The 18,139-nt window shown below is 51.1% G+C and overlaps 1 protein-coding gene across 5 annotated transcripts in view; it reads right to left on the minus strand.

Annotated features, from left to right (window-relative positions):
* Positions 1 to 398: 398 nt before the first annotated feature.
* hivep1 (HIVEP zinc finger 1) overlaps positions 399 to 18,139 on the minus strand; it is a 29,083-nt gene continuing 11,342 nt past the window's right edge. For 2 of the 5 annotated variants that reach the window (XM_084484373.1, XM_084484374.1), the window contains exons 3-9: positions 15,891 to 15,944; positions 7,915 to 13,757; positions 7,694 to 7,827; positions 7,242 to 7,417; positions 5,636 to 5,737; positions 3,285 to 3,874; positions 399 to 2,209 (exon numbers count right to left, since the gene is read on the minus strand). In XM_084484373.1, the coding sequence (XP_084340499.1) occupies positions 1,049 to 2,209; positions 3,285 to 3,874; positions 5,636 to 5,737; positions 7,242 to 7,417; positions 7,694 to 7,827; positions 7,915 to 13,757; positions 15,891 to 15,944 (8,060 nt within the window). In that variant the 3' untranslated portion in view covers positions 399 to 1,048. Of the gene's footprint in view, positions 2,210 to 3,284; positions 3,875 to 5,635; positions 5,738 to 7,241; positions 7,418 to 7,693; positions 7,828 to 7,914; positions 13,758 to 14,157; positions 14,488 to 15,890; positions 15,945 to 18,139 lie in introns of those variants that run through there. The other 3 variants (XM_084484375.1, XM_084484372.1, XM_084484371.1) reach the window with 3 other exon arrangements.

The following is an 18,139-nucleotide window of genomic DNA, read 5'->3' on the forward strand; positions in this document are numbered from 1 at the left end:
CACCAAGGAGTGTGTGTGGTTGTGTGTGCTACTAACTGCAGTGTGTGGAGTGTTACTAACATGCAGTATATATGTGTGTGTTACTAAGTGCAGTATGTGTGTTACTAACATACGTATATGTGTATGTGTGTTACTAACGTACAGTATGTGTGTGTATGTGTGTGTTACTAACGTGCAGTATGTGTGTTATTAACGTGCAGTGTGAGTGTGTTACTAACGTGCAGTGTGTGTGTGTGTGTGTGCGTGTGTGTTACTAACGCGCAGTTTGACTGTGTGTGTGTGCGTGTGTGTGTTACTAACGTGCAGTGTGTGAGTGTTTGTTGTTAATAAAGCGTAGTGTAGAAATAAGTGGTGAAATAAAGTAAATACGCCAGCACTTGAGTGTTTGTAAACAAAGTTTTACTGATACATTTGATAATATTGATACCGCAATGTAAAGCTACCATATTGCACATGACAATGGACTTATGAATCAATCATGGGCACTAGATGGAATATAATAAATAGCTCAACACAACATTTGTACACAGTAACATTGCCCCAAAAAATCCATAGAAATGTACATGTACCAGTTAACATTTATAATTTTTCATAGATACGAATGACAAAGTCTTTCCAAAATAAATCTTATATCCTCCATTTTGTCCTCTGGGTCTACTTAAAGTGTCTCGAATAAACACAACATTACAACTGAATTCATATTTTTTTTTATGTACAGGTTTCCTCGACAAGAAACTTCCAAAAGGCACAATTGTCTATACAACATGTACAAAAAAGAAAAAAAAGAGTCTGGAGGGCGACTTAAAGTAAAGTAAAAACGATTGGTCATTTTTTTGTTAATCGAACAATAGTCGTCATATGATTGCACGTACTAAATTAATGTCTGGATCTGTGCTTCCAAAGGCGGCTCACAAACACACCGCCCTGAATAAGTGTTCTCAGTCTTACAAAGTGACAAGCATTAAAAAAAAAAGAAAAGAAGACAAAGAATAGCTTTCCAACTGGGGTTGTGTTGTCGTTGTCTTGTTGTTGTCGTCGTCTTCCTGTTTCAGGTGGCGATGACCAGTCGGCCTTCGTCGTCGCTGGACGCGTCGTCCTCGTCGTCGTAGACGTCCGCCATCTTGTGCCTGGAGGGCCGCGGGGGGGGGGGCCTGGGAGGAGTCGTACTGCCGGCCCCCCCCGCCGGCGACGCCCTGGAAGTGTCGGCCCCGCCCGCCGTCCGGTGCGATGACGGCGGCCCCGCCCCCGCCGCCCAGCCAGTGCTCTGGTTGTCAGGTGCCAGCGTTCTGAGGTCCGTCTCGCTTGCGGCCCTCAGCAGGCTGGTGGGCGTGGTCGCCACGGCGGCGGGATTGCTAAGCAACGCCGGGGCAGGCGGCGAGGGGGCGGCGGGCTTGGTGCCCCGTGTGGTGCCCCGCGAAGGCGAAGGCGAAGGTGAGGCCGTGGCTGCTGGTGCCTCCGGGCCTCCTGACGGCGGCGGCGGCGGCGGGCTGAGGGCGGACAGCGGGCTGAGCGAGGGGATGAGGGCGGGCAGCGAGATGTTGAGGATCTGCAGGCCGGGCAGGTGGCTCTGGGGCCCCGTGGCGCCCTGCGGCCCCGGGGGGCCGGCGGCCACCACCTGCAGCCCCAGGGTGGCGTTGAGTGTGAGCCCCGGGCCGACGCCCTGACCGACCCCCAGGAGGCTGAGCGCCTCCAGCCCCACCGACTGGAGCCCCTGGGCCTGCAGACCGGACACCTGGCCCAGGGGGAAGCAGGGCACCATGCCGCCCACGGGGTCCTGCACCACCAGGGGCCGGGACCCCTGGTGGGGCCCCTGGTGGGACCCCGGCGAGGGCCCGTCCTCCCTGCGCGGCGGGGAGCAGAGCGCGGTGGGCAGTGGGCTGGTGGTCCGGTGGATGACGCTCACGCCCGGGATGGTGAGCTGCACCGGGCCGGCCTGGATGGGGAAGAAGGTGGAGTACCCGGCCAGGCCGCTGGAGAGCAGCTGCAGCCCCCCCACCGGCACCACGCCGTAGGGCGGGCGGAGGGGCTGCCGGGAGTGCAGCGGCAGGTGGCTGAACAGGTGGTGCTCGGGCCCCGCCGGGGTGGCCAGGCCGTGCAGGGGGAAGTGCACGGGGCCCTGAGGCGGGAAGGACGACGTCTGGGTGCCGCGGTCCACCGGGAAGCCGGGCTCGCTGGCGGTCGCCGCGGTGACGGGCGCCGGAGAAACCTCCTGATGAACGATGGAGAAGAAGAAGAAGAAGAAGAAGAAGGCAGGAAAATTAACACTGTTAGCTTAAGAAAAACGGTATAATCACGTTTTTAGACACTAATAATGTCTAATAATTAGGCACTGTTAAGCGAGTCTGACACTTTGAAATAGAAGACGGCTGGTGGCAGGTGGCTGCTACGGTAACTGCAAAGGTGTCCATCAGCCGTTAAGAAAGCAGTTTCAAAATCCATCCGTTTGTGACAACGCAAGTGGGAGTGGCCACCCAGATGTAGGATGGCTAGATCCCCAACCTACCAGCCTACTCAGTGAACTTTGGCAGTAGCGCCTGGCATGTAAACCTAGCAATTGTAAGTGTTTGGCACTTGTGTTTGACACACTGACAGCGATATATTATTTCTCTTTCTACTGACAAATGTACTTATTGTAAGTTGCTTTGGATAAAGGGACTTGACGGCTAAATGGCGTGAATGTAAAGGTGCGGCACGGGTAGTGTTTCCACCGCCAAAAGGGGGCGTGACCTGGACTGAGCCGTATTGAGCCGTACTCGTCTCACAGTACTACTCCGTTGAGGTACTGAGACGCCTGAAACGGTTCCGGCAAGTTTGAGCTACACACGGCGTCTGTTGATTGGTCGACAGAATCACTTCCCTGCGACAGTGGGATAATAACAAACAAACACAGTACCCGCAAGATATTTCTGGACAACGGCGAAAGCTTATTGAAGAAAATGTCGCGCAAAAGTTTGCCGTCCTTCTTGGACGTCCTACATTGTTGCTTGATCTTTGTTCATTGTGCAGTGTGTTGTCAGTGTGCGTTCTTCTTTTTCCTTGGATTTATTAGCAAGCTACATAACTGCCGTGGCTATTGCCGTCCAGCTTAAACCCCGCCCTACCATAAGGGTAGTGGCGGCGGTGGAAACGCGCGCCATAACTGAGCTGGGCTATACCGCACCCTCACTACTGGGCTGAGGCGTGCTGGGTCCGAAGTGTACTCACCGGTGGAAATGCGCTGTAAGGAGAGAGGAAGCAGGGACAGACAGACAGACAGACAGACAGGGGCGGGACGGGGGTCTCACCTGGCTGAGCTTGGCCCCCTTGCTGGGCACCGGCGGGCTGGGGGGCACCTCGAAGTCGGGGTAGTCGATGGACATCTGCCGGCAGGGCGACACAGGGCTCATCATGTGGACCGAGTCCGTGTCTGACACGTGGTGCTCCCCCAGGGGCCCCCCCAGGGCCGGCGGGGACAGGGGGAAGGGGCCCGGGCTGGAGCAGGACCCCGAGATGGACATCTGCTTGTACAGGGAGACGGGGCTCATCATGGCCACCGACGACTCGGAGTAGCGGTCGGGGACGGGGGGGTCCGCGGCGGGGGGCAGGGGGTCCGCGACGGGGGGCGGGGGGCCGGCGGCAGCAGTGGCGGTGTTGGGGGAGGGGGAGGAGAAGCGCATGGAGCTGATGGACATCTGGGCCAGCAGGGCGCTGGGCGGGATCTCGGCCGCACCCGGGGGGAGGTGCTGGGGGCTGGCGCTGACCGAGGGGTTGGTGGACAGGCCCGACTCCTCCTCCTCCTCCTCCTCTTCGTCGTTGTCCTCGTCGTCGGCGCCGTCCGAGTCGTCAGCGTCCGAGTCCTGGCGGTCCGAGCTGCCGGTGTGGCCGCGGTCGCCTGCTGGAGGGACAAGAGAGAACGTTCTTAAAGATCAGAGCAAAGTATGCTTTCCAGCAGGATTTATTAGTAATTTTGTTGTAGCCACTAATTTCTATAGGAAGCCTTGAAAGTGTTCGGTATTAGTCCACCGCCAATGTTGTTCCCAGCTGGTTGGTAAACTAACGTAAATGCTCATTATCCCCAACTACTGGCAGGTGTATAACTGTCAAGTGGAAGTTTACACACCGATGTGGTTCAGCTGAAAAAAATAGCTCCACGATCGTCAAACTTCAGCTGGAAAGCATACTTTGCTAAGATTTTTTTGGTCGAACATCAACGAACACCAGTGACCACTCGGTGAGTTTCACAGCTTTGCAAACAAACGTTTAATGTTGCCTTAGGACCGATGTTTCATGCCCATCAACCTGTACACTGGGATATGAAAGGGGCTATAACAAAAACCTAAACTTCTCCAAACACAGACTTTCTGTGAAGTTAGCACCAGAACCGATGTATTTCATCGTAAACAACCTGAAAATAAGGCTTAAAGTGCAAAAAAACGGACTATCCCTTTGAGCTGTACATGTCTTCAATGATTTGGTAAATAATAGCTTCTCCATTGCTAATTAGTACTAGTACTAGTACAGAGTTTGGGTGAGTAAACAACAGGCCTTTGGGCAGCACTGAACCACTCCTCATTCCAATCATGTTTCCCACAGACAAGGAGGATGAGGAAGAGGCAGAGGGCCCCCCTCCCTCCCTGAGGGGTACTATTAAGTGACATAATGTGGCGTTGCAGGAGTTCTGCTCTGGTTCTGTCACACCCCGGACCCCCCCATCCCCCATCTCCCTCCAGCCCGATCACAGCCAGAGAATAGAAAACAATACTTTCTCAGAGACTAGCAGCAGCTTTAAGGCTTTCCCCTCTCTCTCCATCAATCATCTCTCAGCCTCTCTCCATCTCTCCCTCGCTCCCTCTCTCTCTCCATCGCGCCGTCTTTCAATCTCTCTATCTCTCTCTCTCTCTCTCCCTCTTTCAATCTCTATCTCTCTCTCTCTCCATCTCTCCCTCGCTCCCTCTTTCAGTCTCTCTCTCACTCCGTCTCTTTCTCTCGCGCTGCTAAATTTAGACGCAGCAATTTCCTGTTTCTAAACGCAGCGCTCGTCGCCCACATGTGCGCCGAGTTAACGGGGAAGGGAGGCCTGATTTAGAATTTCTAATTAGATGCTGGCAGAGCTATTGATCTGCGAGTGCGCCGCCAGCCCGGGTCCATTCCTGGGCTCATTAACGGCGGGCTGTTTAACGAAGCTCCTGTTGTTCCCTCTCCACAGGGGGGAAATGTTGGGTAAACGCTCACGGCCGCACACATACATCGTCTAAAATCTTGTTAGCAACCCCAACCGCGAAACGACTTTAGGACTGCTTTTGTTTTGCTGATGACCAGTTAGATTTTAACAACACATTGGATGTTTTGAACCCATGTTTTGGCATCACCCTTAGGAAGGAATGGTGAATGTACTGCATTTATATAGCGCTTTTCTCACCAGTGGCCTCTCAAAGTGCTTTGAAGTTTCTGCCTAACATTCACACAACGACGGCGGTGTCAACCACGCAAGGCGACATCCACAGCAGCTGGAGCAGTGAGGGTGAGGTGTCTTGCTCAGGGACACCTTGACACTAAGCCATGAGGAGTCGGGGGTTTGAACTAGCAACCTTCCGATTGACAGTCGACCCGCTCTACCTCCTGAACCAATAAGGAAGAGGCTGTGGGCCAAACGTACCCGAGTCCTCTGCGTCCTGGTCGTCAATGAGGCCCACCGGCACCCCGATCTCCAGGCACTTCTTGCTGTGGGCCTTGGACTTCATGTGCTTGGTCAGGTTCCCTGGAAGAAGAGTGAAGAAGAAGAGGTGTTAGTTAAGATATTGACAGTTTGTATTTTTTTTAGCTAAAATTGTCAGTTAAGCTATGAACCTTTTGTATTTTTAACTACACTTGTCAGCTAAGTTATCAACAAGGCTTATATTCTTAGCTAAACTTGTCAGCTAAGCTACTGACTTTTTGTATTTTTTAGCTCAACTTATTTTTTTGAAATTTCTTGTGTGAAACAATAGTCTGAGTTGTTGGATCAATCACGGGTGTTAGCTAAGCTGACTAAATAACCAATATGTCCATCTTTTGTATTTTTTAGCTAAGATGTTGAGTGATGGTTGCGTTCCAGTTTGAGGGTTCAGTGTGGTAGCGGTCCGGTTAGCGGTCTGGGTACGGTGAGCAAGGCATCGGGGTGGCGGGGCAGGGGGCGGGGGAGCGGGTATCAACCCGTTAAAAAAGCCTGCATAGTTTCACTCCAACTCTGTCTTTTAAGTGGGCGGAGACCTAACAGATGCAGAAAGTGGGTTTATATAAGAGAACATTCTCCTCCTCTCTCTGTCTCTGTCTCTCGGCAGGCAGGCGAGCGGGCGGTGTGCAATGTGCAAGTATCCGGTGAAGACATTTTTGAAAGGAACGTGGGCTGTGGCGCGTTTGCAGCGCCGCGTGGGAAGGAAGTTCAACAAGGAGCGGTGAATCATAGCTGCTCGGGTGGAGGGATGGAGAATCAAACAGAGATGTAGGTAGGGGAAGTAACACAGCCACAGCTGTGAAAAGGCTCATTTTTTCTACTGGAATGAATGTGAAGAGTTAAATCTATCTTTAGGTTATGCATACCATAATAATCGTACATTGGATTCGTCATTCAGGAACATATGAGTCACCGATAGTTTGGATTGCAAAACTAATGTAAACGACTGCCTCGTTTGTTTGTAGCCACGTTCGAAAGTACAGGTCTGTGTTAAAGCTCCACTAGCTCATTTGGAGTTCGGAACACACAAATGGAACATTGAAGCATTGATGTTCTAAGATGTTGTTTTTTTTCAATAGGATTCCGAAGGATCATGATTGACACGCACTACCTAGAGGCATCCTTTCAGCAATTAAAATAAACCTTAAAAAAAAACTATTTAGCTCAGTATTCTCTAAATCCATTTCTATATTTCCATTGTAAAGCACCTTGTATTGCAATTGTATTGTTTGATTTGATTTGAATATGTCTGACCCCCCACCTGCTCCTTAATCACATGCATCTAACTTAACTGTGATTTGCTTTGGATAAAAGCATCTGCTAAAATGACAATCAAATAACAAATCAATAAGACTTACAGTTCTTCATCTGAGGCTAACACACACACACACACACACACACACACACACACACACACACACACACACACACACACACACACACACACACACACACACACACACACACACACACACACACACACATACACACATACACACACACACACACACACACAGCCCTGTGATGAGCACGTCAGCCCGGCGCTCACCTTTGGTCTTGAAGGAGAAGTTGCAGTGGATGCAGTGGTAGGGCCGCACGTCCGAGTGCGTGCGGATGTGTTTGCGCAGCATGCTGGGCTTCTTGCAGCGGATCCCACACTCCTCACAGATGTACTTCCCCCGACCTCGCCCGCGCACATACACGTACTCCTCATTAGACTTGTACCTGCGGGGGAACAAGGGTGGATGGGGGGCATCGGAAGATTAGCGAGGTATTTCAAATAATATAGCAATCACGTACACCTCGATTGGACACATTTCTGATGTCTGAAGTGTTACATTTGCTGATTTATCAAAGGGGTAAATATGCAATTTGGTTGGAGTTCTACATCGACAGTTCGACCGACAAAGCAATCATCGAATAACCTCATTTGAAAATGACTTTATTTGCATTTTAAGTAAATCAAGCCATTGAATGAATCGTATGGGTCTGTTTTCTTACCCCCCGTCAAATATCTTAACTCTCCTCGGTTCGGTTTTAGTGGCCACGTCCTTCTCCGCCTCACCCCCGACCTGGGTCTCAGGCTGGGCTTTGCTCACATTTTCCACTGTTTTCGTCTTCTGGGACAACAGCAGCTGCACATCAAAACAGTGTGGGGTTAACTCTGTCGCGTATTTACATATTTAAAACCCACAAAATCCTGAGTGTTTTGTTGTTCTTACCATAGACATGACGTCCTTCAGCTGGCTCGAGTAGGACACAATGTCAGACTTTCCGCTGGTCCTTATCGCCGAGGTGTACAGCATCTTCTTGGAGCACTGCTTGGAGTCGAACAGGGACATGACTACCTTGGTGGGCAGGCCCAGGGGGTTGGGGTTCTTGGGGTTGATCGTCCAGGCAGCGTAGGCGGAGGTCTTCAGGTCGGTCTGGGGGACGTGCAGGGGCTTCCTCTTCATCAGGAAGCACCAGGTGAAGGTGGTGGCCGTCTTCAGGCTGGGGAAGGAGAGGCGGTGGCTGTCTTTGCTGTTGCCTGCGGACGCCGGCGAGGTCAGCTTCACCTGGCTGCCGTGGAAGCTGGACGGTCTGATGGGGGACTTGGCGGGGGTCCACCTCTGTTCCTCGCCCTTGTCCTGGGGCTTCAACAGGTTACTGCTGATGATGGAGGTGGTCTGACTGAACGCGCTGCTGGCATCCTGAGGGACTACGGCCGTGTCTTTGTCCGGCGCGGTCGGAAGGTTGCTGTCCGGTGACATGGGTTTGCAGTCGTCGGTAGCCTCGGAGTCCTTCCCTGCTTTACCTTCGGGAAGGGGTGGAGCCTCTGTTTCAATGGGGCTGTCCGCGGGCTCCGTGGTGCACACCTGTCGAACCAGCGTCAGCTTCCTCTGTCGCGTGACGTCGGCCATCTTGGAGTTAAGGTAGTTAACTGAGCGTCCGTCGGTGAGGCACGCGACGCCGTGTTCATCCTTGGCCCGCTTCTGGTGCTTCTCCATGTAGATGTCCAAGCTGTTGGCAGGGGAGAGCATTCGCTTGCTGGAGGCGGTGGGTTCCTGTTGAGGACAAAGTGTCACCGAAGCCAGCTTCTGTGTGCAATGTAGAGAGCCAAGAGAGGTTGGCTTCTCCACGGGATGTGAGATCTGAGAGCTGCTGACGGTCTGCGTTTGCGCTCGATCCCTGTTGACGATGGGCGACGTATGGAGGTCATTATCGACGCTCTGAATAGAAGGATGGCTGTTTCGCTTGGCTAAGGAAGACACAGGGTTCATTTGTTCATGGGTTATCAGAATTTGTGGCAATGGCGTAGCAACTGGGTGGCTTTGGCTGAACGAGTTCCTTTGCGGTCCTCCGGGTAAAACGACCTGCTGTGTCTTGATCTCAGGACCGAGATGCTTATGCTGAGCCATGTAGACATTCTGGAGTACCTCTGAAGACTTTGAAACACTCAAGTTTGGATTGGAGAGTGGTATCGTTAAAATAGGCATTGTCAACTGATTTCCCTGCGTGCTTGAATAGGAAAATGTTTGGCATGCTTTCTGAGCAGAACACTGCAGTTGGTATTTGGGCACCAAGCTTTTCCTTTCCTCAGGTTCAGATGGTTGAGGTAAGGTACTCTCACGACTTACCACAATCTGACTCGGAGGAGGAGGTAACTTTCGGCATGTTTGAACCCTAGACGTTTGATGCCAAGGGTGTGGAAGGCCATATATCTGAGGCTGCTGAGTTGGGCTACCCAAATTAATACTTTGCACCATTTTCTCAGTAATTGTTATGGGTGTATCAACAAATACCGGTTGAGCAATATGACCTTTGTTGACCATATTAGCATCTTGAGGTCTATGCTGAATGAGCGGTTTAATGTTTGATAAAGCCAACTTCTCCAGCGGGATAATCATCTTCCTTTGATGTTGCGGAATTTCTGGATTGATCTTCAAAGACATCTGCCGAACCAGCGGGCCTCTTCGCCTTTCGATCAGTGGCACCTGGGGAACCTGAGAGCCTTGTGTACATCTTGTCTGCGCGGCTGGAGACAAGGACCTCCTGGGAGACACATTGGCACAATCGAAGGACTTGCTACGGTAGTCGCATGAGATCTCCACCGAGGGCTGAGTGCAACTGATCTGTTCCGACGCAGCCCGCCTCATGACACCAGGTACCCCCAGGGTGTTGAAGGCCGCTGATAGCCCCAGTGGTTCTTGGACAACAGTGACGCTCTCGCCCCGGGAAGGGCTTTCGGACCTGGCGGCTTCTTCTCTGTCGAAAGAGGCTGAGATACTGGAGCAGCGTGAGAGGCTGCTGTCCCTGCTGAGGCTCCTGGAAAGGCTGGACTCATAACTGGATTCTCCTGAGGACTGCTCCATTTGAGCCAGCCGAATTCGCTTCTTTTTAGGGGGGAGTTTTTCCGCTGGTACCTTAGATAGGCTTTCACTTCTCGGGGGCCAGTTGAAGGATTCTGCTGGCTTTTCCGTTGGCTCAGTGGTCTGCGTGTCGTGTTCTCGGTCAGGCTCCTCTGTGACAAGGATCTCCGGCACCTGGATGTTGTTTTGACGGACCAGGCGAGACTGGTGCACAGGGGTAGTGCTCTCAGCAGAAACAGATACGGGGCCGTCAGCACTGTTTTGTCGCTGTTTTCCATAGTCAACACTCTTGGGTTTGGACATTTTTTCCTGGTAGCCATCAACGGACACATTCTCTGCTTCTGGTTTGGTCTTGCTTTGGACATGTTTGATGTCAACAGGTGATCCTGTCCTGTCAAATGATTCAGATGTCTCGAACGAATTTGGTCTACTCAGTGAGTTGGTGTGCCTGATGACCGAGGTGCCACTGCCTTGTCTCTGCAGGTCTCCTCTCTCTTTAGCAGAAGTGCTTATTTGGGCCTCTCGGATTGGTGATAACCTGGAGTCAGAGGGGTCTATACCTCTTGCTACGAGCTGGATCTGAGGTATTTGTGGTTGGTGGCCTTTGGGTTGTATGTCCACTGCGACTGTGCGAGAATGAGAAAATGTCTGGCCGGCCACGGCGGCTGTCAACTGGCACGAATCAAAGCTGACAGAACAAGGAGGAATAACGTCCGTCGGTGATTGATCGTCGTCATCTCCAACGCTCTTCATTTTCCTTCTCTTTCTAATCGAGGTCTGCTGGTCCAGAACCCCTGGAATTCCTGATACCCTCTGGACCGGGGGCTGCACCACGGTGACCTGGAAGACGTCTGGATCACTTTCTTTAACCGTGACTGGCTTGTTTTTTGGACCGTGAAGCTCAGAGCAGTAGAACTTCTTGTGATTTTCAAAATTCTCCAGCTTTCTGTACCGATTCCGACAAGTCTCGCACTCATACATGGTGCCTTTCGTCTGCATCGGCCTTCTGCTCTTGTCCTGACCATGCTCAAAGGACCTGCTTCGTTGCATCAGCTCCGTGGATACATTGGAGCCGTGATAGCCTTCATCCATCGAACGAACCGTGGGGATAGTGTGCTTTTCGTGTGTGTTAAAATCCTCGACGGCCACTTGCCTAACTAAAGTGCGGGAATGAATAGCAGGGTTGGGGGTAGATGGGGCAGAGGAAAATACATCATCGTTCAAAGAACCAATCTTGTCGTCAAACGACTGGCAGAATCGCAAGGGGTAGGGCTGTGGGGCAACATTCATTGGAAGTCCAGAGTTTCCTGGTGTCGTTGGCATGGAGTTACTCCTTGTGATTGGTAAACAATCCATTGGTGGGTACTGAGAAGGGACAGAAAGAAGAAATACTGGCTTTGATTTATCTGTGGGGGTGAAAGGAGACTTGGGAATATCAGAGCTGGAACTTGACCTTCTTCCGATGGGATTGAGGTCAAACTGAAAAGAGTCTTTGTATATGTATGACTTTGGAGAGTCTATGCTTCCTCTTCTGGAGAGAGAAGTCCTTCGAGGTTTGACGCTGTCCAGCTGCTTGTTATCCACCACTGCCTCGTTGTCCGATATCAACTTTGAGATCCGCTCCTCTAAAGAGAGTGCCTTGGTTTCCAGGGGCGGTCGCATCATGTGACCCTCTGAGGGTTGTTTCTTCTCCTCGGGGACATGCATCACCGTGGCAACCACAGGGGAGACATTCGAAACGGCGATCTTGGAGACATCCGTTTCCGCCGGAGGGGTTATCTTTACAAACGCAGTCGGTGGACTCATCGCCTGGTCGGCGCTTTCAGAGCGTGAAAAGTAGCCAGAGTCTGTGCTTCCTAAGCTGCGTGGACTGAGCAGACACTTGGCCTGCTGCTGCTGAGAGAAGTCCGTGGCCTGTTGCCTCTGAAGCTGAGCGTGGCCCCCGAAGAGAGGGGACTTGCAGTGCTGGTCTTCGTCCTCACTCACTCGGTCCAGCGAGGCATTACTGCAGTCCACTTCTTTCAAAGAAGACAGAATGGTGAGGCTGGACCTATGATTGGCCGTCTGGAACTCTCTCTGCCGCTGTGCGGCCGCTTGCTCGGGGGCTGGATCGGTGACCCTCGGGCTGTCCGCCCTCAGAGGGGAGACATTCACCGGGTAAACAACCACCTTTGGAAGAGCTGCCGTCACCTTTGGCTCATATCCACCATGACCGGAGGCTGGTTTGACCAATTCCGTGACACTTCCAGATAGGTCTCCCTCTCCACAGAGGCCGGCCTGCGTGGTTCCTGCGCTGTACAAGCTGGCTTCAGATAGCGCCGTAACACTGCTTTGGGAGGAGTCAGGGTCCTGGTCCGCAGTGCTACTCTCTCCATCGCTGTCCCCGCTCTCCTCAGCCTCCGAGTGCGTCCCGTCTGCTCGGTCCGACTCCTGGGAGAGGGACCCGCTGCCCCCGCCGGATTCGGATCTGGCGACGAGTCCGAGTTTGATGGCGTGCGCACGGGACTTCCTGTGCTTGTACAAATTGCTCTTGGTCTTGAACGAGAAGCCGCACGTGTCACACGGGTACGGTCTCTCGCCCGTGTGCGACCGGATGTGTTTGAGCAGCACACTGGGCTTGGCACACGCCCGACTGCAGTACTCGCACACGTACTTCCCCTGTTTCTTTGGCTTCAGGTCCTTAGCTGCCTGGTCTGCATTTATGTTCACTACCGTGGCCATTTGGACCGGGTTGCAGCCAGGCGTCACTGGGACTTGGATTGTGCTGGGAACGCTGGCTGTGATGGACTGGCACGTGTGAACCACTGGGGGTTGGCTTTGTGGCATGGCCTTACACCCTGAAGGAATGGGGGCGTGGGTGATGGTGGAGGAGCCCGTATGGAAGCTAATGTGCAAGCCCTGTTTGTCCTTGCCGGAGGCTAGGAAGTGGGGTGTGGTTTGATGCGTAGACTGCAGTTGGGTCACATGGCCGGAGGTGGGCACGTTGCTCCCGATCGGAGCAGCGATGCCGATCACCTTCCCTTGTGTGTCAACATAATATGTCTGCACGTGGGAAGCTTGGTTCTGAAGACCAAAGTTGACACTGGTTGGCACTGTCTTAACGTCAGTTCTTGGCTGGACAGGGACAGCCGGGACTGATCTCCCAGTGGCTTGGACTGGGAAGGAGCCCTTCCTCTCCACTAAAGTACTGAAGTCCTGCTCCATGGCCTTGAGTAACACTTCGAGGGGAGCGTTTGAGTTGTAAGACCCCCCCTCGAAGTTGGGGTCACCGTTGTCGCCGCTCCTGCTGCACTCGGGCTGGGACGCCTCGGCTTTGGTCTCAGCTTCCTCTCTGCCAGGAGTGGAAGTCGACGGTGGTGTCGACGACGGCGGCGGAGGCCGCGAAGAGGATGTTTCTGGCGGCTTCAGCTCTTCATGATCGGGGTAAGATGTTCCTTCCGCGGGAGATGCTGATGGGGCTTCCTGGGCATACTTGGGGTCTTTGTTGACACTCTGTGACGTTGGAGTGGTTTGGGACGGGCTCTCCGGGTCTGCAGGGCAGGAGACGGTCGCTGTCTCAGAGGGCGGCCCTGGAGGCTGGTCTGGTTTCTTGGACTGCAGGGGCTTCTTCACGGGAGACTTGGGGATCTTCTTCAGCTGGTTCTCTGCTACTATCTTCTTCCTCTTCAAGCCTTTGATGTTGTCTGCATTTCTTCTACTGCTCCCAGATATCCCTGTAGACAACAAACGAGAAGGAGACAGGAAGGTGAGCGAGGAACACACAATGGAATATACTTGGTATAAAAAAAGGACAATAAACATGAAGTTCTATTCTTGAATTTAAAAAAAATAAAGGAAACAAGCTGGCAGAAAACCTTTTTGTTTTTCAAAAAAACACACATGGGTTTGATTGAAACACCCACACAAAAGTATATCTAAATAATAAATACATTCTTGTTTTCACTTAACTAACTGCATGGTGCCACTTGCATAACCGTACAATAAACAAATGAAGTCATTTTGTTTAGTTGCAGTGCCAAGGCTTTATATAGTCAATGAACAAAATGCAATGCGGTTACGCAACCAATATAATGCGAAAATAATGCGGTCCCTCCATTACTACAAACGGGAAACCTTGGAAAACAAGATCGAAGGTAATCCAAATTAATTCAGCCAGATGAGGAATCAAACCCTCCTGTTCAGTGTTAAAATGTTGTGTTTCCCCTGGCACTTTGCTCATATACCAGACTCTGGTTCCCTTTCACACGATCTCCTTCTGCTTTTCAGGATGGATAGGTTCACTATGACTGAGAAGTCACTACAATAATACTAATACTTTTGCTATTACGACAGAAGCTAAAGGAAAACACACTTGGGCTGTCCTAAGCCCTGTCCACAGCGAGTCGAACATAAAGACCCAGTGTTGTTCAAATGGGCGCACCCAAGCCTTCGAGTGCCACGCAATATGTGACCATCGCTACTGAAACCGGCAATGCTGGTTTCAGCTGGTTTTATTTTAAGGACGTGTGACGTAACCCGTCACAGTTTCCTGGCTTGTTTGGGTATTTCCCAAGAGGAGGTCAGGATTCCTCCGGTCACTGGCAGAATTAGACTGAGGAGGACCTAGTCTCTTTACATTAGATAACCTGCCTCCCACACCACCGCCACCTCCACTGTGCTGCGGCCACAGGCCTTTTCAAACCCCCTCCTGCTCCAGAAATAGCGTGTTCTGCACACACCAACGTGAAAATATAAAGCATGACTAATTCCCTTTTTCTGCAAGACGGAATAACAGCAAAAATAACCTTACTGTAATAGAGATCACTCTGTGTTCCCTAAAAACAAAAATGAAACCTATGAATTACTTTACATTGATTTATTCAGTGAATTGTATATTTAAGATATTATTATGCAGTCTTTTTTTTACATTATAAAAATCTTCCATTCCGTAAATGGTCAATCATTTTTAGGATTCTTCCCATTGAGTTAAGTGTTTAAAATGAGGTGTTTAGCTCAGGATGCGAGCGCTATAGATAGGAGGCGACCAGTCAAACAGATTAGCCTCTGTGACATCATCAGCGGCTGTATTTTCACCGAAGGATTTCTATTGGGCTTTCCGTCTTATTTCGGGTGAACCAATCCCATTAGAAGGAATGTACGCCTTCCTTTGCATGCATGGCCTGCTTTCGTTATTTACTTGTTATCTTCAACAGTGTTTTGCAATCTTGGGAAGACCTGTCACATATTTGACATAAATTCCTTTCCTGTTCAGCCAGAAAACACATTCAAAGTCTGAATGAATCTCCTCAGTTAGCCGCTGTATAGTCAAATTACTGAATAAATAGTAAGCTTTGAATAAATGAATGCATTCATCAAATGTCACGATGTAGAAAAAAACAATGATGAAATTATACAAAGTCTGTTTTAACATTTTAGCATTTATACTTTTTTTTTTACATGAAGTATAAATTCTCTACCTCCGCTCATAGTAAATCTACAGCCCAACTGCTGCATGTTAATATTAACCCCACTGTTTAACTGTCCCCCATTCAAGTTTTTCCCATCCTCCTCGCCTGGTCCCTAGTTCAGGTTACACACCACAGAACATCCCCGACAAAAGAATGGGAACAGGAGGAATTCCCTGCACCACACGCCCCAACCTGACGGGAAAAGACCTGGACCTGATAGTTCCTGTTTGAAACATAAACCCCATGGCTTCTGTCACACACACACAGTCACACATGTAACAACACACACACACACACACACACACACACACACACACACACACACACACACACACACACACACACACACACACACACACACACACACACACACACACACACACACACACAGGATCCTACCGTTGGGTGAGCCGGTCGGGTCTTTCAGTTCTTTCTGCGCCTCCTCGATTTTATCTGCAACACAAGAACACAGGAGGGCATGTTGTCACAACGCGGCACTGGAGGAGGAGGAGGAGACAGACGTCCACCAGACAGGAGGAGGAGAGGAGAGGAGGAGGGGAGAGGAGGAGGAGAGGAGGAGGGGAGAGGGGGGTGTTCTTCGCAGCTGAGTGCAGCAGGAGATGCTTCCCACTCGGAGGGATGGAAGGGCTAATGTGAACCAGACCTCCTCCTCCCCCTCCTCCCCCTCCCCCTCCTCCTCCTCCTCCTCCTCCACCACCTCCTCCGTGCTGCTGGAGGGACGGAAGCGACAGAGTGCCATGGAAACTAATCGGAGCGCTGTACACACGGGCACACACACACACACACAGGCACACACACACACACACGCACACACACGCACACACACACACACATGGCTGCACACTTGCACATGCATGCAAACATTTGCATGCATGTGTCATGCATGCAATTTGTCAACATCACAAGTACCCTAACACCACACGCGTGTGTTTGGGGTGGGTTTTTATTTTCTTTCCTAATTAAGAAATATTGTATGACGAACCCGATGGATCAATAGACAGCAGATCAATGGTGTGTCATTATTACAGAGGGACTTCACGGGGCCCACACACACATACTTCCAATTAGGACACAATCTCCTCATAATGAAGGAATATGACAAGACAAGCAAACGCTGACAGATCAATTCGATCACATTCACTCATTCATTCCATATTTTTTGGGAGTTTATTGGCCACCAGCATCCGCATGCACACACACACACACACACACACACACACACACACACACAAATCATGACATCTTCTTCTCATACTCAAGACGCTACACGATGAACCAGCACCAACGGGTTGGTGAAACACCGTCCACATATGATTCACCTGAATTATGTTTAATTCTATGTTTACATGTGCTCTTGTTCACCCGCCGAGCAGGTGAAGGAGGCACGAGAGAGAGAGAGAGAGAGAGAGAAGGAGTAGGAAAACTCTGTGGGTCTGACCCGGCTTTAATTATATAAGCATGTTCAATGTGACATGATGCTGTGTGTGAAACACGTCAGAGAGGGAGAGGGAAAGGGGAAGAGAGAAAGCTGAAAGGGAGGAGAGAAAGATAGGAAATAGGAGAAGGAAGAGAAAGAGGAAAAAATGAGGGAGGAAAAGTGAGGAGATACTATATATAATGCATACATAAATATGAGAGAGGGAGAGGGAGAGAGAGAGGGAGACTCTTTCCCAGGCTGTGGGAGGAGGCATGAGGGCCCACGTGCACGCTCTTGGTTAGTGTGTGTGTGTGTGTGTGTGTGTGTTTGTCTGTGATTTATGACACATGCATGCACCTGTGTCTACTTGCACATGGAAAAAAACGCACACACACGCACTCACGCACACACACTCAAACACACACACACACACACACACACACACACACACACACACACGGGTGGTCAGTACAAGGCAGAGCCTCTGAACCCCCCCCCCATGGAAACTCCAGGAGATGGAAAAACAGACCCGCTTTACACAAAGAAGACAGAAAAACACTAGAGGACCTAGGACCCAGTCTGGTCCCAGTCTGGTTTAGGTCTGGTCCCAGTCTGGTTTAGGTCTGGTCCCAGTCTGGTTTAGGTCTGCTCCCAGTCTGGTTTAGGTCTGGTCCCAGTCTGGTTTCGGTCTGGTCCCAGTCTGGTTTAGGTCTGCTCCCAGTCTGGTTTAGGTCTTGTTTCAGTCTGGTCCCAGTCTGGTTTAGGTCTGCTCCCAGTCTGGTTTAGGTCTGGTCCCAGTCTGGTTTAGGTCTTGTTTCAGTCTGGTCCCAGTCTGGTTATACTAGGGTCCCTGTTAGCTCCCTGGTAGCTTGCTGGTAGCTCTCTGTTAGCTCTCTGTTAGCTCCCTGGTAGCTCTCAGTTCTCTCCCATTCTGCTCCCAGGTCGCTCCCTGCTCTGACAGGCCCCCCTTGTGGGACTTTTCCCTTCTTTTTTCTCCAGATCCCTAATGTGCTGCCGGGAATAGAGGGGGGGGGGGGCCCGGGAACGAGGTCAGTGGGTGATGTCATCCTGAGTGTGTGTTGGTGGAATCACACCCTGGACTGTGTGTGTGTGTGTGCGTGTCTCTCTCCCCTGTGTGTGTACATGCTCGTGCGTGCGTGTCTCCCTCTTTTTTTTCCTCTCTCTCTCTCTCTCTCTCTCTCTCTGGCAC

This window comes from Micromesistius poutassou (genome assembly GCF_964030765.1).
Source record: "Micromesistius poutassou genome assembly, chromosome: 20".
In the NCBI taxonomy this organism is placed as follows: Eukaryota; Metazoa; Chordata; class Actinopteri; order Gadiformes; family Gadidae; genus Micromesistius; species Micromesistius poutassou.